Consider the following 21,264-nt stretch of genomic DNA (forward strand, 5'->3'; position numbering starts at 1 on the left):
TTTTGGACAAAGGTAGCACAGTGCCGCATATATATCATGCCTAGGGCACAATCCTGTTGGGGAATTCTTATCTCATCAGTAGGCAGGGAGCTGCCTGACGCCTTTTTATATCTGCATAGTCGTCTCTGCTAAAATAGGTGTAGTGTGATTTGTTTAGCCAGTTCCTTGGCTTTTAGGTTATTTTGATATGATAGACAATGCTAGAATGATAAAATGTCTTCAAAGAAATTATGAGTGGTGGTGACAAGTGCCCCAGGGCCACAGACTGCACTGGCTTCCAGGTGCCAGTCGTTAGTTAATGAACAGCAAGAGAGCCTGTGTTGTTGTCTTGTGTGAAGACGGTCTAGGTGTTTTTCTGGGCCTTGTCTTGTGCCCCGTTGCTGCCAGCTACTAAGCAGGTTGAACTTGGAGCATCAGAAGAATGCTCTGTGCAGACTCTCTTGCTTTCACTTTGGTAATAGGCTTGGGGGTGCGGGTGGATGGAGCTGGGGAATGGAAGTGGGTCATACACCATGAGTGCAAAGGACAGGTGCGGCTGCTTGAGGGAGACAGGCGTGGTCTGACTGTGCCAGGAGAGAAGTACCGCTCGGACCCACATTCCTGCCTTAGGAGGCAGGAACTGGGCTTCCAGCACCAACACGCATCCCTCTTGAAACCGCTGGTTTAGTTTCATCCCCACCCCGTGCCTAGGTGGAGAGGATGATAAATACCAACTGGTGTAATTAACTAGGAGCGCTTGGGTAGGACGGCACCTCGGACATTGTCCTTCCTCTGTCTCCCTTGGTTCTTTCTGTAATGATGTCACAATACTTTAATGGAAAAAATAAATTGTTTTAAAACTGTAAAATAACTATGAATCAGTCATGATGATTTTTTTTCTTTACTGAGCCCTCGTGTGTGTCCCTGCTTCATTAACATGGGTAGGGGGTGTCAGGAAAGATGGGCAGAGGCTGAGAGGAGCCCAGCTCTGTCTTTGGAGAGTTCACAGCCCACATGGAAAGAGGTTCTGTTGCATGCCAGCAGTTTTCAGAGACACACACAGACGAGCAGACCAAGACCTTTCCAACTCTTTTCATTTTTTAAAAAAATTTATTTATTTTTTGGCTGCACTGGGTCTTCATGCTCACTTGAGCTTTTTCTAGTTGCCACAGGTGGGGCTACTCTCTAGTTGCGGTGTGCACACTTCTCATTGTGTGGCTTCTCTTGTTGCAGAGCACAGGCTCTTAGAACGCAAGCTCAGTAGTTGTGGCACACGACCTTAGTCGCCCCTCAGCATATGGACTCTTTCTGGACCAGAGATCGAACCCAGGTCCCCTGCATTAGAAGGCAGATTCTTAACCACTGGACCACCAGTAAAGTCCCCACTCTTTCATTTTTAATGGTGATCAAATACATATAACATAAATTTGCCTGGAAGTGGAATTGCTGATTCGTATAGTAATTCTGTTTTTAATTTTTGAGGAATCACCGTAAAATTTTCCTTAGTGGCTGCACTGTACTGGTGCACCAACAGTCCACAGCGGTTCCAGTTCTCCACATTCTCATTCACACTTTTTTTAAAAGTAGTGGCCATCTTAAAGACTGTGGAGTGGTTTAAAGTTTTTGACCACCACCCACTGTAAAAGATATATTTTACATCTAACCTACTGGTGTATACACATGCACATACCTATAGCTAAAACAGAAGTTTTGTGCAATAAATTACACTTATAAATGTGGAATGTACTCTTAAGATTTTTCTGTTCTGTAGTATTCTATGTAATACACAAAATGCTAGTCATGACTTTGCTTCCGTGACCCACTCACGGGTCACGACTGTAATTTGTAAAACACTGGCACCCAGAGTACCCTGGAGATTATATATTTTTCCAAGAGGCCTGGGAGAAAATGACCTGCCAGATTATCCTCTCCTCCCACACAACCCGCCCCCCACCCCAAACAGGTCTGCTCTCTGATTCAGAGAGACAGCTCTCCTCTCTTTTTGTGAAGATGTTGAGGAAAAGAAACCCGGGAAGGAGGGGAGGAAATCAGTCCATGATAGTCCATGATTTGGGAACCCACATTTGACATGAATGCACTTGACATCAAGAAGAGCCCCGCCTCGGGGTCCTGGTCCCCAGCACACGGCCTGTCCTGCCGGGCTTCCCTGCCTTCCCCTGCCCAGGCTTGGCCAGGTCAGCCCTGCCGTTCACCCTGCGAGGGTGGGCCTGACCACGTGCCCCGCCACACGGGAGCGGACAGAGCCTGTCCCCATGAGGAAGGCACATTCCTGACCTCACCCTCTTACAGCCCAGTGCCTGGGTTTTCTGACGCAGCTCAGCTGAGCCAAGAGCCCCCTCCTGCTGTGTGGATGGACCTCGGGCTCTGGATGGACCCTCATCCGCCGAGTGCATAGGGAGTGTGAGGCGCCAAGGGGTCAGGATTGGAGGCAGGAGGGGCAGGCCGGGGCCCCTGGCCTGAGCACCGGAATCTGGGCCTCTCATTGCAGAGGGATGCTCGCCACATCACAAACACAGTTTCAGCAAAAGCTCCAGCTTACTCTTGAGTTTCCCACGACAGGGAAAGATGGTGCAGAGGGACATAAAGGAGACAGTGAGTGAAGAAAAGGGAGCGTACTCAGGCGCTTTAGAAAGGGAACTTGCATTTCAGAAGCACTGGATTTGGACTTCCCTGGTGGCGCAGTGGATAAGAATCTGCCTACCGGTGCAGGGGACGTGGGTTCAATCCCTGGTTCAGGAAGATTCCACATGCCGCAGAGCAACTAAGCCCATGCGCCTAGAGCCTGTGCTCCACAAAAGAGAAGCCCTCACCCCGCAACTGGAGAGTAACCCCCTCTTGCCGCAACTAGAGAAAGCCCGCACAAAGCAATGAAGATCCAATGCAGCCAAAAATAAACAAATTTTTTAAAAATTAAAAATAACACTAGTTTCAGGCCCCGGGTCCAGGCCCTTATTAGGTATATGACCTTAGGAAATCACTTCACCTCTCTGTGCCTTGGTTTCCTTCTCTGTAGATGGGCAATAATATAATATATATATATATATATATATATAAAATAATATATAATATAGCACCACCTCCTTTTTTTAAAACTGTAATTTCATTGTAAAATTCACATGAGAAAACTCACCATTTTAACTATTTTAAAATGTACCATCCAGTGACATTTAGTGCGCTCACAGTCTGGTATAAGTGTCCCAGACGATAGTTCCTGTACTTTCATTTCCCCAAAAGGAAAGCCCATATCCATGGAGCAGTCACTCCTCACTTCCCTCCCCCAACCCTTGGCGACCCCCAGTCTGCTGTCATTGTGCAGTTGGCACTTCTGGCTACTTCGTATAAATGGAATCATAGAGTATGCATTCTTCTGTGGCTAGCTGTCCACTTAGCATGATATGTTCAAGGTTCATCCACCTTGTGTGGTCAGAACGTCATTCCTTTCTATGGCTGAATAGCATTCTCCTGAATGGCTACCCTATATTTTATCTCTTCATCCATTGACATTTGGGCTGCTTCCACCTCTAGGCTATTGTGAACAGGTGATGGGGCGGGGGGCAATGTCAGCTCCATGGAAGGATCCCTCCCTATTATGAATTTGCAGCTAGAGAGGAGCTACTACCATTAGTAGGGACCACCAGCACCACTTTGTCCCTAGAGTTGTTTGTGCTGGTCTGCGCTTTGTCGCTGAGTCATGTCTGACTCTGCAACGCCAAGGACTGTAGCCCGCCAGGCTCCTCTGTCCATGAGGATTCTCCAGGCAAGAATACTGGAGTGGGTTGCTATGCCCTCTTCCAGGGGATCATCCCAACCCAAGGATTGAACCCAGGTCTCCCACATTGCAAGTGGATTCTTTACCATCTGAGCCACTGGGGAAGCCCCGGAGTTGTCTAGGCTGGGCCTACTTGTCAAGCAAGCCTTGAGTTGTTGGGTAGTGTGATCCCTGAGGTCATCTCTGACACCATTAGGATGCACAGGCATTGATGTGGTCCCTGGGGTGCCAGCAACTCGGGGTTGCCAGGGGGTGAAGTCATGGAGGCTGCAAGGAAGACTCCTGGTCCCCATTAGGCTCTCAGTATTGGACCAGGAGCCAGCTCTTATGTCTGGGTGAGGCCTTGGAGACTGAGCTGACCCCAAGCCAGGGGACCTGGCTGGTCCTACCGCCTGGTCATTTTCTTTCTTTCTTTCTTTAATATTTATTTATTTGGCTACACTGGATCTTAGTTGAGGCACAGGCGCTCTTTAGTTTCAGCATGTGAGATCTAGTTCCCTGACCAGGGATCAAACCTGAGCCCCCTGCACTGGGAGTGCAGGGACTTAGCCACTGGAGCACCAGGGAAGTCCCCTGCCTGGTCGTTTCTGACTACTTCTGTTTCCCAACTTTGCAGCCAGAGGAGGTGCAGAGGGACCAGGAGCAAGCCGCGGGACTGGCCGTGGTACAGCCGGTGCCAGGGGCACACCCTGTGCCAGTGTACGCCTTCTCCATCCAAGACCCCTCCCGCAGAGAAGTAAGATGTTCCCCAGCCCTCACCTCCCCTTCCCAAGCCCCAGATCCCACTCGGTGGTAAGAGGTGGAATGGAAGTGAGAACCCAGACCTCAATAGGCACTTACTCTGCGCCCTCCCAGCTCTTGGTGGCCGTGTCGGGAAGCTCCCCTCCAAGCAGGAGCCCCTCCCAGGGCAGTCAGAAGCCAGCAGAGATGGGTGGTCAGTGGTCACCAGCAGGGCCAGTGTGCCTGCTGACCTGGGAGGGCCTCTGTGTAGAGAGGTGTGATCTGCATGGCAGATAGCAAAGGGGAGAGCAGGAGCAAAAGGCATGGGGCGGGGAACTGAGTCCTACAACTCAGGTCTGGGTCTCTGCCCACTGCCCTGGTGCCCTGGAGGCTCCTGACCCCGCCCTGTGACACCCCACTGCACAGGAGGTCACCAACACGGCCACCCCGCAGAAGAGGAAGGCCTGCCAGACCGAGTGCCCCCGGAAGGTCATCAAGATGGAGTCTGAGGAGGGGGAAGAGTCTAGGTTGGCTCGGAGCTCCCCTGAGCAGCCCAGGCCCAGCACCTCCAGGGCAGTCTCGCCACCCCACCTGGATGGGCCCCCCAGCCCCAAGAGCCCCATCATAAGAGATGAGCTCTCGCTGCCTGACAGCAACCATCAAACCAGCGACCCTGCAGAGACAGGTAGGGAGTGGGGGTGGGCGGCACAGGCTGAGGCCTGCATCCTGTCTTCCCAGGGCTGGGTGGGACCCCTCCTCTGCATCCCGATGCCCTTCCCAGGAAGCCCAAGGCCAGCAGCATTCCCTGTGTGTCTTGCCCTCAGCTGCCACCAAACGGGGAAGGGCAAGTCCAGGGTTTGTCTGGGTTGGGGGCGCTGGCGCGAGAGTGGATGGTTTAGCCCATGCTTTGCTGGGATGCCCGTGTAGGGAGCATGATGGGCTGGGGAACACATTTCCTTAGCTCCTTCCCCTGACACACTCTTTTCGAACCCAGACCATGCCTCTGCACAGGCTGGGTCTCCCCAAACAATGTTTGCTGGTGGGTGTCTAGCACATGCTCAGAGAAGACTTGGTAAAGTTCACACCCATCAGTTCCCAAATTTCTTTTAAGTAGGCCATCCACCTAAAGTATCTCACTTGTTCAATGTATCTTTTATGGCCACTGCCAGAGAGGGAGTCCTTTCATGTGAGTGGAGGTCAACCCACAGAATTCTGGAATGTTCAAGACAGTTCTTCCTGGAGCTGTCTTACCCAGTGTCCAGCTTTGTTTTCATTCTAGGTCCCATGCTGACCCCTGTCCCTGGTCACACTGAACCCTGACCCTGGCCGCACACTCAGCCCCAACGGAGAATCCTTACTCACAAATGCTATTGGTAATCAGAAGGTTTTGTAAACCTAAAATATCTTTTAACTCAAACATCTCGGCTCACGGAGCTGAGGATTGGAACAACCAGTGTGCTGCTTTAGGATGGCCCAAGGTTCCAAACCAGGTGGTGCTTGTCACACCCCCTCCACGGGTAGTCAGTTCTGAATCATTCCAGGGCCAGCAGCTGAATTAAGTCTTCACAGACAAGACATGCAGGCAGTGATGGAAAGCCACCTTGAGTAACCCCTCCGTACAGGCAGATCCTGGCTTCCCAGGTGGCCCAGTGGTAAAGAACCCGCCTGCCAACACAGACAGACATCAGAGAGGTGGCTTCGATCCCTGCATTGGGGGTCCCCTGAAGGAAGGCACAGCAACCCACTCCAGTATTCTTGCCTGGAGAATTCCACTGGCAGAGAGGCCTGGCGGGCTACATCCACAGGGTTGCAAAGAGTCAGACCTAACTGAGGGACTAAACAGGCAGATCCACACTGGCCGACACGCTGAATGTTGACAGCCCCCTTGCCGGGCACATGTCACCCGCCCAGCCCACTGGCCTGCAAGGATTCCCACAGAAGAACACCCTGGGCTCCGTTCACGAGCAGCCCTGCCGGGGCCTAACCCCATCTCCCTTGCTCCATTTCAGAGGAGCGCGTCGTGGTGATCAGCAGCTCAGAAGACTCAGATCCTGAAAACCCGGTGAGTGGTTCAGAAGTCCGGCCCAGGACACTTCCTCCCCCCATTCCAGGTCCCCAGGGGCATAGCCCCCAGCAGGTGACTCTCAGACTCACCTTGCGCCCGGGGGATTTATCAGCGAGGCAGTGAGTCCCAAGCTGTCCAGAGGATAGTCTCCAATTGCCAGCTGTGGCCTGGATCACCCTGGCCCTCCCGCTGTACCAGGGCAGGAGCCATCAGTAATCACATGTACTCTTTCTGAAGAGCTGGACAGGGCTTCCCTTCAGAGCCCTGTGTCTTTTCTGGACTAGCCAGTGCCTGTGTCTGCAGCTTCCTTATGCATTTTCTGCCTCCTAAGTCTCAGTGAGGAGGGCGGACCCGCACCCGTTCCCCCGGTTAATGGCAGCGATGCAGGGCCACGTGGGGGTGTGAGGGTGCAGGGCAGCACCACGCAGGGCCCAGACTAGCACGTTGTGACTCCACATAAGCAGTACTTTCTTTAAAGCCATCCCACAGTGGGACAAGTGGCCGCATGGGTTGTGACCCTCCTGTCCCCGGATGTTTGTTCATAGAGGGTCATAGAGGCCGGGCTGTCGCCTGCCCAGGGGCGAAAGGGATCGGAATTAGAGTGGAAGGCTGGACTGGGTGGCCCCTGAGGCCCCTGCCAGCCCTCAGTCTGAGGTTCTGTGTTGGAAAGCGTGCGGAGCCCACTGAGACCGCCGTCCTGCCTCCTTCCTCGTCCGTCCACCCCCCGCCGAGAGCTCGAGGAGCGTCCCGCCCCCTCTGGGCCTCTCGTCTGTCCCGTGGCACATGCCGCCCCCCGGCTTGGCCTCCCCACCATCCCGCCCAGCAAGCCGCCGTCCCCGACGCTGAGAGCCCCAGCCAGCCTGCCGGTCACCAGGAGCAAGCCGCCGTCCACCGTGGGATCAGCTTCCTGTCACGCGGGGTGCAAAGAGCCCTGCGCCCTCCCAGCACCTTTCACCTGCCCCTCAAAACGTATGGTGCCCACACATGGACTTGGCTTTCCCCCACGGGTCAGGCCACCACCCCGGCCACCACTGGGCCTCCCAGCCAACCTGCCAATCCCCAGGAGGATCCCGCCTGCCCCCAAAGGGCCGGTGGCCAACCCCGCCTGTTGCGACTGGCTACACGACCCCTTGACGCCTTCCCCGCTGTGTCCCAGTGGCTCAACATCTTTCCCCTTCCTCACTCCCCTGGGATCTCCCAGCGTAACACCTTTTACAGGAGAGTAATGGGGGGAGGCAGAGCATCCCAAATTCCTGGAGCAGAGGTCTCCTCTGGAGATTCTGGCAGGGCCCCCATGGAGAATCCCCCAGCCCAGGTCCCCATGGAGGCCTCTCCAAGTGCATTCCTACCACCCCACCCTCTGGAGAGGCCGCCCACCAGCACAGACACCCCGCAGACAAGCCTCTGAGAGCCCCAGGTACCTCCCTCCTCTGCAGCCCTGGAGATTGGCAGGTTGGCATCCCGTACGTCTTGTCACAGAATGAAGCAGGGAATGAATGGCTCCATGGACCTCTGAACAAAGAGGCTTAAGGCCTCCCAAGCCAGGATATTCTGGTTCCGCACATCCTCAGGTCTCTTTGCCCAAGACGAAGCTTCTCGCACCCTTTGCAACTCCCACTGCCCCATTCTCCCAGCCCAAGCCTTCCCACTGGGCCTCTGCCAGGATGTAAGCCCATGAGGGCAGGGACTGCGTGGCTCCCAGGCCCTGGCAGGTGTGGCTGCTCAATAAACACTCATTGAACGATTACCCTTGCAAACCCTTCTTCCATGACCATCAGATTCCCTGCTGGGCCTACCTCCTCCCAGCTGGCGGTCTTTGGCTCCTCTGCACAGACACTCGGTTCACCTGTGGGGTTGCTGTGACCCTCTTGCCTCCATTCCCTGTGTGAGCCTCAGAGGTGGGACGTGGGGTCCAGGCCCTCTGTGCCTCCTGGACTGTTTTGGTTCTACTATCTGGCAGCATCCTCCATGCCCTTGAGGTTCGGGCTCTCCAGATGAACCCCACTTTCCTCAGCTCATCTCAGACATCCTTCTGCTCCCCACCATGTAGGAAGACTGCCTCCTAGGTTTCCTCTCCTCACCCAGGTCCCGCTTTCTTCCTGGGTGACTCCAACATCCACCAGCCTGGCCTCTCCTTGACGTTTCAAGGATCTTTGCCCCATTCCCCAGTAGCTGCCAGCCCCACGCCTCTTGCCTCCTCCCCCCAGACCACTGCATCACTGAGAACTTTCCTTCTCTAGACTGGCCCAGACTGACCATAGCCTCCTTTTCCTTGAGCTCCCCATCAGTTATTTCCAGGACAAGGGCTCTGTCCCTCCCAGTTCCTTCTGCCATTACCTCCCGCCCACCAGCTAGCAAGGTCCACCGTTTCAGCCAGTCCTCCACCAGGATCTTGGTGCCCTGTCTCCCCACCGCCCCGCTCCTGGTAGCCGGCCCTCCAAACACAGCCCTGGAAGGAGGCAGTCGTGTCCCCTGCTCTGCACTGCCACCTGGAGGCCAACCTCTGTTGGAGAAAAGTTGAGGGGAGGAAAGCTACAGATGATTTGTCTCCTGGGCTCCTTGGCCTCCTGCCTAGGCATGCCCCGCCCCCTGCTCTTCAGGGCGCCTCGCTGCACCCCTACTTCCCTAGCTCTGGTCCCTCTTCCCCACCCTTGCTCTTGGCCGGTGGCTGCACCTTCTGCCCTAGGAGGACCATAGGACAGGTGGCATGGCAGCGGCCCACATCTTGCTTTCTGATGACTGACCTGACCCCATCACATCCCTCCCCATCCCTTCTGTTAGGATAGTGAGGGTGGCCACCCCCCCCCCACCCCCCTGCTAGGACTCACTGCTCTTCCTGGCCCTGCCCTCCTGCCCTTTGGGAACCTCCCTCCATCTCCCCATCCTCATTTGCATCTTCAAACACTTCCTGTGGGCTGTAACTAAGCACCCTGGAGAAAGTCCTACCATTGCATTCATTCCCCCCACACATACCATTTACGTGCTTCAAACTTAATCCCCTCGGTGCTCCTTCCTTGCCCCAGTTCCCTGCCCTTCCCCACCATGCCTGTGAGCCCTGTCACCATCTCCAGATGGTGCCTCTGAGTCCAGTGGTCACCTTCAGTCCTAACGCCCCAAGACTCTGCTTCCCTTGGGTTCAAGAGGTTTCCTCCTGCGGCTCTGGCTGGTCCCCCTCACCTCCGCTTCAGGTCTCTTCGTTCTTTTAAACGTTGTTCTTTCAGCTTTAGGTTCTTGGATCTCATCTCCTTCTAGAATCTGTACACTCTCCCCATGATCTCAACCATGCACACGGCTGCCTATGGGCTCCTGCCTGCCAGAACAATAAAGCCAGAAGCCGCCCAGTATCTCCACTCAGATGCCCCACAGAAACCTCAAATTCACCTTGCCTCTTGTCCTCTCTGTAAGTTGCACACATCTGCCTAGTTGCAAAAGCTGGGACCCCAGAGCTGCCCAGGACTCCCCCCACCCTTTTTACTATTCCTCAGAGCCAATCACTTTGTGAGTCTTTCCATGTTCTAAATTCCTCAGAAAGCTGGTTACTTCTTTCTATCCCATAATCTTGATAACATTAAAACAAGGTTAACCCTGGATGGAAGTAGAAGCCTGGGAAAGAAAGAGCAAGAGAAGGATTTGAATGCTGTTAATCTGGCCAGACTTCATGAGAGTCAGGTAGAACTACTGAAACCAGAAATATTTTGGTGGGGTGGGGTTGGGGGTGGGGTCAGACTAGCACTTAGCTGTCAGTAGCAAGGAGCCAGTACTCTTGCCTGGAAAACCCCATGGACGGAGGGGCCTGGTTGGCTGCAGTCCATGGAGTCGCTAAGAGTCGGACACGACTGAGCGACTTCACTTTCATGCATTGGAGAAGGAAATGGCAACCCACTCCAGTGTTCTTGCCTGGAGAATCCCAGGAATGGGGGAGCCTAGTGGGCTGCCGTCTCTGGGGTCGCACAGAGTCGGACACGACTGAAGCGACTTAGCGGCAAGGAGCCACTAGGTGCTATCTGAGGTTGATCAACTCAGGAAGGAGAAGTGCATTTCAGGTTACGAAGAATTAAATGATTAGAAGTAGTTGCTCATGTCTGGAGGCAAGAGGAACCAGAGGGATACTGCTTTTGTGTAGGCGTTCTTCAGACATGCTTTTAAAATTAACCATTATAGGAGTCTGAAACTTCCTGGAAAAAAAAAATTTAGAAAGCAAACAAATTAGATCCTTCTCAGTAGGTGCATCTCTCATCCACCTTCCGTGCTCCCTTCCAGACCCCTGGTGCTCCCAGAGTTCCTTAGCAGGAGGGGGCAGGGCAATGTCTGCAGGATGCTCCCAGCTCCCAGGTCCTCCCCTCCCTGTGGACTTTATCCATCCTGCCCCTGTATGAGAGCTTTGGAATGCCTGCTTAGTGGCTTCAGTCATGTCCAGCTCTTTGTGACCCCATGGACTGTAGCTCGCCAGGCTCCTCTGTCCATGGGATTCTCCAGCCAAGAATACTGGAGGGGCTTGCCATTTCCTTCTCCAGGGGCTCTTCCCCACCCAGAGGTTGAACTCATGTCTCTTCTGTCACCTGCTGAGTTGTAGAATAGTGGCCTGCTAAGATACTGCGTTTTCCAAGTGTACCAAGGCATGCAAGCCCCCAACTTGTGCTGCAGCTGTGTCAGTGGCTGGAATCCAGACATGTGGGGGCTCTGGCACCGACCTGGTGTGGTGGGCGGGGCTGGGGAGAGGCTGCTCGAGAAGCACAGGTGTTCTGTCAGAGACCTCGCCCCTGCTGGGAGAGGCAGTGGGGCTGTAGTCTTGGGGTGGAGGGGGAGTCCCAGGCCTGATGCTGGAGACCTGGGGTGAGGACTATGCTTAAAAATGAGGTGGGTCAGCCACACCTCTGCCGCGGGCCCTGTGTCAACAGAGCCAAAGGAGAAAAAGATAGATGTCCTCACCCACTCTTGCAACAGAAGATGCCCCAGTGCCCGGTAGCAGCAGGACCAAGTGGAAGCAGGAGGTGGCCTTGCCGAGGGGGCAACCTCCGGAAGAAGTGCATGGTGACGGGCAGTGGAAGGGAGGCCTTTGGGGAGCAACTGATCCAGGGGAGTGACCGTGATGCTTGTGAGTGTGCACACCAGAAAAAGAAACAGGTGCTCGGCTGAGAAGATGGGAGCCGTGGCCCCTGGAGCCTGCAGAGGGGCCAGAGCAGGAGACAGAGGGCCGTAGGGACCACAGGCTGGCTAATGGGATCATCTGGGTTAACAGATAACATGTGCGGTATCTCTGGGGCCTTCAGGCTTTGCAAGAGCTAGGGTTTTCTGTCTGCAAAATACAGGCATGCATGTGTCTGGCCAATCTGATCCCAACTATTGCTTGAGCTCAAGTGCTGAGAAAGTTCCTCAGGAGCCGAGGACTCTCTCGATTAGCATTAATGTCAATACTAGATACTTCAGGCGAGGATGTTGAATAGCAAAGAGCTTGGCTCCTGTCTGATTTGCTGATGCCCAAACATGGAATGAATCAGTAATTAGGACAGTTGTTCCCAATCCTGGCTATGTACTGCTATCACTTGGGGGTTTTACCAAGGACAGATTCCTGAGTCCCACCCCCAGAGAGTCTAACTGAATTAGTCTGGGTGCAGCCTGGACGTCAAGATTTTTTAAAACTGCTTGTGCACAATCAAGGTTGTTGTGTTCAGTCACTAAGTCATATCTGACTCTGTGCTGTGACCCCATGGACTGCAGCATACCAGGCTTCCCCGTCCTTTGCTGTCTCCCAGAGCTTGCTCAAACTCATGTCCATTGAGTCGGTGATGCCATTCAACCATCTCATCCTCTGTCGCTCCCTTCTCCTCTTGAGGGATTCGATTGCATATCTGTGTCAAAGAAACGCTGCTCATTTGTGTACGTATCAGCCTTGAATAGAGGTGACGTATACATGCTGGGATATGATCCAGTTTGGAAAGGGGAGATGCTGGGTCTTTCCAGATAAACCTCCTATAAGGTTTTTTTGGAAGGTGATAAGGTGTCAGCCTAGTGGCTTCCTAGGAGCACCTCAATATGGCCATTACACCTGTTGTGTTAAGTTGAGATGCAATTGATCTGCTAAGTTGACTGTGATGGAGATAAGCGAAATTGAGCTCGTGAGCCCAGTTGCACATGTATCCTGATTGCCTGTGTATCCTGAGAAATATCCCGGATCCCACATGGCTCAGTTTTGCAGTCAAAGAAACACAGTCCATTAACCAACTATCTAGTATATAGTCATCTTTCAAAGACTATTACAGAGAATACAATTCATAACTCACAGCAGCACTCCTTAAATCCTTCATCCCTTCAGGCTCACCACCATCATCTCCTACTCATTGGTCCCTCAAAGCCTTTTCTCACTTTTCACTTTCCGGTCCTCATATGTGGGCTCTGATCGCTTCCCCACTCTGGTTCTTTCTGCTGCCATTCCTTTCCCTTCCAAGCAAATCTCAAGCTTTTTCCAACAAAAGGCCCTCTCTTGGATTCTTGGGTTCAGGTCTCTGCTACTCTCCCCCTATGCTCCACCCCCCACCCCCTTAATCCTGATTGTGGAATGAGGTTGAGGAGTGGCAGGCAGTGGGGGGCATGGAAGAGGGACAGAAAGATATCCAGCATCGGAGCCTCTATGTGCTGATTCTGTTAACCCTGGGTCTTTAGGAAAGTCTTTTTTAAATGTCAGTACTTCCTAGCTGTACTGCTGGGATTTAAGGCAGGAATGGGGAACTGCTTGTAGTGCTAGCTGAAGTTCAGTGGAAGGCATTCCTGTGAGACCAGTCCGGTGGAATAGCCATACTTTATGGTCGTTCCCCAAGGGCAAGAGAAATCTGGGTGGAAGGGGAGTCAGGGCTGGAAGATTCAGCCTTCCCTCCCTTGACAACTCGATGGAAAGGGGTGTTCTTTTATTAAGGGGGACGACAGGGTCTTCGGTAAGTTCAGGACAAAGGATATTTCCATGACTATAAAAGAGAGAATGACCCCAGGGCCATGGGAGGCTCTTGAAAAGTGAGGTTCTCGTGACTATCATAAGTGACCCTGGCATAAAGATGGGGGAGCTGGCTCAAAGATGCTGCTCTCCAGGGAGATCAAGTCTTGGAAAGGACTATCTGAAGAGAAGACGCTGGCTTTCCAGCCTGAAGAGACAGCGCCAGAAGACAGACGGAAGCACTCAGGGCCACTGCGAGGGCTTCGGCAGTTTGGAGCAAAGAGAAGAAGGAATAGGGGAAGGCCATGTTGGTGGGTGGCAGAGATGACTCGGCCAAGTGGGGACGGCAAGGGGACAGCACTTCACCTGCAGCTCAGGGGAGGCCACAGCAACGGGAGTCCAGCTGTTTTCACCAGCCCCAGTGTGAGAGCACCACTGCTTTGTGATCAGGACAGGCACTGGAAGGTTGGAGGGAGGAAACAACTAGATTCTCCCACGGGGAGGAAGGTAGTGTCTCCTGTCGGCACTCTAGCAACTTCAAAGAAGACTCTTGGAGAAGGCTCCCTCCAGGGAGGCCAGGGAGCCCTGATAGCAGGACAGAGACTCAGAAAGACTTGCCAAGCCAGCTTTGGCTGCATGGCCAACTCGAGGATACTGATCCACAAGGCCTATGTTTTGTCAAAGTAGGGCCTCGGGTATAAAGTCCCAGAAAACTCACAGGCAGCTGTAAGCCAAACCAGGTCTAGATGGACTCAATGAGTGTCTATCAGTGCCTAGGAGGAAGTTGGTGAGCCTGGGAGAGGGCTATGAAATGCAAATAAAGCAGAAATCAGGCACTCACAGGAAAATTCCAGCACATTTTAATTGTGGTTATCAAAGACTTTGCACTTGGCTGAAGTTTCAGTAAAACAGAGGTTTCACCTGGAGGGTGGAAGGGCCGAAGACAGTAGGCTAGTTCTGCCCAGGCCAGGGACGATAGCCAGAGGTCAGAGTTCAGAGAGGCCTTGGATGGCCTCGGGTGAGGCCAACTCCATCAGCCACCAGGGGCAGTCTTTCAGAGGGGGAGGCTGGGGCCTGCTCTGGACTCTGACCCTGCAGTGCCCCCAGCAGGCCCTGTGACAATGGCCACGTCCCTTCCTCCTGGTGTCTGGTTAACATCCACAGGTGACACAGGAAGTTCTGAGCAGGCCGCCAAAGCTGAGCTTTGCCCGGTGGGCAGATGATAAGCAATTAATTCTACATTATGAAAGGCTTTACCTCCCTCCTTCGCCCCAGCCCCGGGGGTTTAAACGCTTACAGCTAGAGGCCCTCCCATCCCCAGGGCCTTTCAACAGTGTCCACACCTTGGTGCTGGAGAGAACAGAGCCTCGGGTGCCCAGCCTGGCGGAACCGAGCCTTCAGCTTACCTAAGCAGCTGTGTCCTGGACTCCAGATGACAGAGAGCTCCCTGGTTCTGAGCCTACTTCTCCACTGTTCTCACAGCCAGACGCTGTGTGTCCCCTAGAGGTGGCGTTCCGGAGGTCGGGCAGCCCTCCCTCCTCCTTCGTGCAAGGTTCCGGGACCTCAGCTCACTTGGGGGACAAGAAAAGCTAGGCATCTTGCCCCTTCCAGAGGAACACCTGAGGTTCGAGATGGGACTCCTTCCCCCGCCGCCCCCCAGTTCACGATGTTTGTTCTGAGTCGGCTCAAGGAGTTGAAACAAGGAGCAGACACACTGGGCCCTGCCCACCTCCGCCCCGACACCTTCCCTGAGCCTCCACGCCCAGCCCTGCTCACCCATATGCACACTCAGCCACACAGTATCACACTTTCACACACACCTGTGTCAACACAGGCCCACAAAACCACACCCCCCATACACACACACACAATATTTGCATTCATTCCCACACTTTTTCACACTCACTCACACTTGCCCCCGTGATCCCATCCTACTCACACACTGACACATGTGTCCTCACACGCATGACCCTCACACATGCCCATGCACATTCACATCCATTCAGGCACTCGCTTGGAAACGCCCCCTCCCTTTCCCAGTAACAGACCCTCCCTGAGGTGCACACAGACCCCCCCTGCCATATCCATGTGCTCTCATCCGCACCCCGCCCCACGCTCACGCACATACCAGCATGCATGCCTGTTCACGGGGAACCGACTCGCATGGCCACTGCCCCCTCTGGGCCCCCACAGCCCCCTGACCTGTTGGCTTCTTGTGTGTTGCAGGACTCCCGAGAGCTGGACGACAACAGCAGCGAGTCCAGTGACCTCCAGCTGGAGGGCCCCAGCTCCCTCGGAGTCCTAGACAACAGCCTCTCCAACTCCCCAGTGGAAGACAAGCCCCTGGTTTTCTTTGACCTCAAGATTGACAATGAAAGTGGGTTCTCCGGTGGCCACCCCCCACCCCTTTCTAGCTCAGTCCCTAAGTCCCCAGGATAAGTGCAGGCAGAGCCATCTGTGAGCCCGGGAGAACCCTGAGCTGTGGCCAGTGGTTGCAGCCAGAGAGTGGGCAGAGCACCACAGCTCCCCGGGGCCCCTCAGGTGTTTGAACTTGATTCTCTGAATAAGGACGTCTGCTTTGATCAGGGCCTGAAGGCATGAGGCAAGCACCTCCATGAGTCCCTCATGACTGGTGCTTCCACTAGGGGGCCTTGGGAACACACTTCTAAATAGAAACAACGTTAAAGTCGCCGAGGTGACAGCAGCAATCCAAACACAGCCCTAGGCTGAGTGCAGAGCCCATTTGTTCCATGGTTGCTGCGAGGGGAGGCCAACAGAGCCAAGGTCACAGAGAGATGTGACCCCTTCTCCCTCAACTCCGCGGTGCTCACCCTGGCCCTGCGGGAGGCCGGGTCCCATCCAGTTGCCTGGGCTTAGCATGGGGCCAGCCCAGGCGGACACAGCAGCGGGTATTTTGTAGGACAGGGAAGCCGTTTGCAGACCTCACTGGAAGGTTCGGGGCCGTGCTCTGAATGGAGTGGATCAGGCAGGTGTGCTGTCTGACCCAGCACTCTGACGGCTGGGGGCCTCAGCTACGTGACTGATGGGGTTGGCATCGGGGGGAAAGGGAGTGGAGGGCTAGGCTGAAGCAGTGAGTGGTCCCTAGGGCAGGTGGGTGGAGGCTGGCAGAAGACAGGAGGGACCCGGAGTGAAAGGGTTTGGTGAACTCCGGAAGGTGGCAGGGCAGGGGGGAGCGGGACTCCCAGCAGGGGAGGAAGGGGGTTTGGAGGGTGATCCCACCTCCCCTTCTGACCCCCATCCCTATCAGAGCCAGGGTCAGAGCTGCGTTTGAGGCTGATGCTTGATTCCTGCCATCAGGCCCCAAGGTGGGGTTTCTGGATGGTGGGGTCGGTGCCCCCCACCATGCCCTTGGGACCTGACGCTGCCCTTCTCTCCTGCCCAGCCCAGAAGATTAGCCAGCTGGCAGCCGTGAACCAGGAAAGCCACTTCCGCGCATACATCCAGCCCGAGGTGCTCAGCGTGTGCTCCAAGGCCGTCTCCCTGGAGGTGGGACTGCAGCACTTCCTGCACTTCTTGGCGAGCATGCGCCAGCCCATCCTGGCCTGCCATAAGCTGTGGGGGCCCAGTCTCCCCAACTTCTTCCAGGCCCTGGAGCAGATGAACATGCTGGGGGAGTTCCAGAAGGCCATCTCAGGCTTCCTGGACACCCTGCCCCTCATCCGGGAGTGCGTGCCCGGGGCCAGCAGCTTCAAACTCAAGAGCCTGGCCAAGACCTACCTGGCGAGAAACATGAGCGAACGCAGCGCCCTAGCGGCCGTGCTGACCATGCGTGACCTGTGCCGCCTGCTCGAGGTGTCCCCCGGCCCCCAGCTGGCCCCGCACATCCACCCCTTCGGTAGCCTGCAGTGCTTCTCATCCCTGCAGCCCCTGGTGCGGGCGGCCGTCCTGCCCCGGGCCGAGGCCCGCTTGCTGGCCCTCCACAAGGTCACCTTCATAGAGCTGCTGACCGCACACCACCATGACCCGCGGGGCGGCCTGAAGAAGTACAACCGCTTCCTGAGCCTCCGGACCCCTGCGTCATCCCCTGCTCAGCCTGCGATCGACCTGCAGTCTCTGGGCACCTACTTCGAAGGCCTGTTGGAGGCACCGGCCTCGGCAGGGGCAGGAGACATCGCTGCCCCTCCGGCTGGCCACAGCTTGGCAGAAAGGGCTACGCAGCAGACCTGAGGGGAGGGGCTGACTGACTCAGACGCTCTGGGGACAGAGAGAGAGGGGGTCCCTGAGCCTGCCCCTGCCCACCGCAGCATTCCCAGGTCCTGGTCCCCAGTTATCTCCCTTGTCATTTGGTCCAGAATCAGTTCTCCTTCTCCGGGACCACATTCCACTTCTCTAAAAATTCCACAGAGAAGGTTCTGAGGCCAAGCTACCACCCGCCGGGGGCCACCAGATCCCTAGGCGGCCCTGGGAGCACCATGACTTAGCCCAAAGACCCCCCTGGGCCTCCCTCTCCAGGAGCCAGAACCAGGGCAGGGAGGGGTCCCTGGTGAAGAAGGCCTGGCCGCTGGGCTCTCGAAGCAGCCCCCATATTGCCCCAGCCAACCGACTCCAGCTTCCAGAGGGGTCCTTACTGCTCCCCCCTGAGCCCTGGCATGGCCCCAGGGGGCCTGCTGAGAGCGCCCATGGACACTGCCTACAGCACCAGGGGCCCCACGGGTACCAAAGTGCCTTTCAAACCAACCCTTCCCTGAGGGGTTTGGGTTCTTCTAGCCTTTGACTGCCCGGAGGCCAGCCCAGTTCACGTCCCCTCTGGAGCACTTTGACCCCCAGAGGGCCTCCTCTCAGCGGAGATGGGGCCTGCTGCTCCCTGCTTCCAGACATGACCTTCCAAGCCTGCTTCCCTCCTCCTGGCCACACTGGGCCCTTCTCGCTCTCTGCACTGCCCCCCACCTGCCCCAAGCCCTCCCGAGGTGTGACCTCCAACCCAGTACTGATCTCAGTGGAGTCCAGGGACCTGCAGCATAGGAGTCTCTGGGGTGGGGCCCAGCAGGCTGCTTTAGCAGGTTCTCCAGATGATTCTGAGGCCCGCCAAGTTTCCGCGCCATTGCTTTGATAGACTGCCTTCCCAGGAGAAGCAGTGTGGAGCAGCAGAGAAAGTCCTGGCCCTAACTGTGTGCACTGAGTGGAATCCAGGAAAGGGCCCCTTCCTGAGCCCCCATGTCCCCACCTGTAAAATGGGCTGGTTAGCCTGCCCGGTCCCAGAGCTCCCATCCAGCCCCGCCATTCTGGGGGTTTAGGAATGAACAGCAGGCCTCTGGGGCAGTGGTCAAGGAGGTTTTCATTCTTGAGCCCATGGCCCCGACCCTAAGCTAACTAAGGCCCCCAAACTTGTGCGGCACACAGGGAGGTGGTCTTGTCTGACCAGCGGAACCACTGCCCCTTCCCCTCTGCCATCCCTCTTCCTTGACACCCTGATCCTGGGGACATCCCCATGGCCTCAGCTTTCACATGGGTGAAGGCTGTGTGCCCACACCCCCCTCCCCATCCATTGGGGACCCTGAAGACCCACAGAGGGATCACGTAGGAACTTGTTGCCATGTGAGAGTGCTGGCTCTAACAGTGAACTCTGATGCATTTAAAATCAGATTCCGACTTAAAAGTAGGCACTGGCTCTGAAGCTCAGTAAAACCGGTGGCTTGGGTGAGGGGAGGAGGGGGCCGGAGCCTCAGTCTGCCTGTGATGACCATCTTGGCAGCAGGAGGGCAGGACTTGGTCCCCTTCTCACCACATCTTCCCCCCAGCCCCACCCCAAGACTGAGCCTGCTGATTTCCAGCTCCAAGCCCAGCCCCAAAGGCTTTCTCCCTTCAGATGGAGTTGATCACAGGTGTTATAGCAAAGGACTGTTCAGCTCTCTCGCCACTGTCCTAGCCTTTAATAAAGATGTAAATCTTCAAAGCCTGGTGCGCCAATCACAGACTCTGCCCAACCCACCCCAGGAGTCCTGAGCAGTCTCTTGCCTGGTGAAGGGGGAGCTTGCTGGCATAGCTGTTCTTTGTGAGGGGGTCTTTCAGGACTCAGCAGAGCTGAGAACCCCTCGTTGCTCAGTGCTGAGGGTCTCAAGGATATGAGCCCCCGTTCTAAGCGGGGAGACCAGGGTGGACCTGTCTGGGATCATCTCCAAGGGGGGTAACCACGTGGAGGGAAAGAAGCTCCGGTTTCAAGAATCACCCCCTAGGGGGAGTCAGGGACCAGAGATCAGGGACCGAAGGAACTTTATTTCTGCCTCCTGCTGGGTAACGTTGTGCCCTGGCTGTCTCAGAGGGCGTTCTCATTAGTGCCCGCAGGGGCTCCCTTGGCACAGGGGCTGTAGGAATTAGTGCCCCCCTGGCCTGGGTGAGGAGCCAGGTAATGTGATTTGATCAGTGCCTCCATCCTTAGCCTCACCTACCTGTCTCACTTAGTCATGTCCAACTTTTTGTGGCCCCATAGACTGTAACCTGCCAGGCTCCTCTGACCATGGAACTTTCCAGGAAAGAATACTGGAGTGGGTTGCCATTTCTTTCTCCAGGCTGTCTTCCCGGCCCAGAGATCGAATCCGTGTCTCTTGCATCTCCTGCATTGGCAGGCAGGTTCTTTACCACTAGTGCCACCTAGGAAGCCCAAGTCTCTAATAGCAAATCCAAATACTTCTCCTGTGCTTTGAATCTCTGGATCAATCTTGGGTTTATCTGTGTCAATGAACCACAAGCTTGCTGGGCCAGAAGTCAGGGCACTGAGTTTCAGTCCTGACTCAGTAGCCTCTGACTGGTCTGGTGCATCAAGCTCACTGATGTTCAGGCTCCAATTCTGTAAAATGGTATAAGATGGGTCATTTTTTACCTCATAGGATCTTGTGTGAACCAGTAAGGAGACGTTTGTGAAAATAGCCTTTTAATGTAGGAAGAATCACACAAATGTAAGATCTTATCTTACCGACAAACAAGACGACTGTTATTGCTTTATAAACAATAGAAAAAAACAGATATTGGATCTTAGTAAACAAAGGACTTGGGCTTGTCTTTAGGGGGATGAAGAACAAGCCCTGGGATGGAGCAGACAGCTAAGGAGTGGGGTGGAGGTGGGGGTGTGCTGGTCCTGGGTCCCAGGAAGGAGAGCCAGGGAACCTGCCTTGGAGAGGTTGAGCAGCGACTGGCGTTGTGCCCCCTGAACACCCAGATGGGAGGTTTCAACCACACAGACCTGGAGCTGAAAACAGTCTTCCCGTGACAGCCAGCTCACTGACACCCCTAGGAAGGTCACCGGCAAGTCCACTTTCACCTCAACATTGCCCTGCCTTTTACCTGCACAACTCCCAAGCCGCTGCTTCACCGCAGGGCGTTGCTGTCTCCCTTGCTGTCTCTCTGAGCTGCACCCTCCCCTCATCCAGCCCTGGCCGGTCCTTAACATCTACCCTAGACTCACTCGATCCCTAAGTCCCATCTCTGACAATCCTCCGCAACTCAGAGCTCACCCTTCACCCCGCACCTGCCCAAGGTCCCGCCCCGGCCCTGTCCCCACCTCCTCGCTCTCCAAGTGTCCCAGCCCCTGCACCTGGAGCAAGGGGTCCTTTCTCACTTCTCTTCACGCCTCACAACGAAGGAAAACTACACTGCTAGTGACATCAAACGTCCAGTCGGAGAGAATCGCCCCTTGTGGATCCCGCCCAGACGGAAGGGGAGCCGAGCTGGAGCGGCTCCCATACCGGCCAGCAGAGGGCGCTGCAGCCCACCGAGCCCGGTGCTGAGGCTGTGGCTCCTCGCGGATGGGGGCGGGCCGGCGGGCTCAAG

The 21,264-nt window shown here is 55.3% G+C and overlaps 1 protein-coding gene across 4 annotated transcripts in view; it reads left to right on the top strand.

The window, feature by feature from the left end:
- Positions 1-19,393, top strand: part of PML (PML nuclear body scaffold) — a 52,437-nt gene extending 33,044 nt beyond the window's left edge. The window contains exons 5-9 of one of the 4 annotated variants that reach the window (XM_043489790.1): positions 4,386-4,505; positions 4,916-5,174; positions 6,499-6,551; positions 15,706-15,856; positions 16,883-19,393. In XM_043489790.1, coding sequence (XP_043345725.1) covers positions 4,386-4,505; positions 4,916-5,174; positions 6,499-6,551; positions 15,706-15,856; positions 16,883-17,667 — 1,368 coding nt within the window. In that variant the 3' untranslated portion in view covers positions 17,668-19,393. Of the gene's footprint in view, positions 1-4,385; positions 4,506-4,915; positions 5,175-6,498; positions 6,552-7,099; positions 8,302-15,705; positions 15,857-16,882 lie in introns of those variants that run through there. The other 3 variants (XM_043489793.1, XM_043489791.1, XM_043489794.1) reach the window with 3 other exon arrangements.
- Positions 19,394-21,264: the final 1,871 nt, after the last annotated feature.

The sequence above is a fragment of the Cervus canadensis genome, chromosome 17, assembly GCF_019320065.1.
Source record: "Cervus canadensis isolate Bull #8, Minnesota chromosome 17, ASM1932006v1, whole genome shotgun sequence".
NCBI classification, from domain to species: Eukaryota; Metazoa; Chordata; class Mammalia; order Artiodactyla; family Cervidae; genus Cervus; species Cervus canadensis.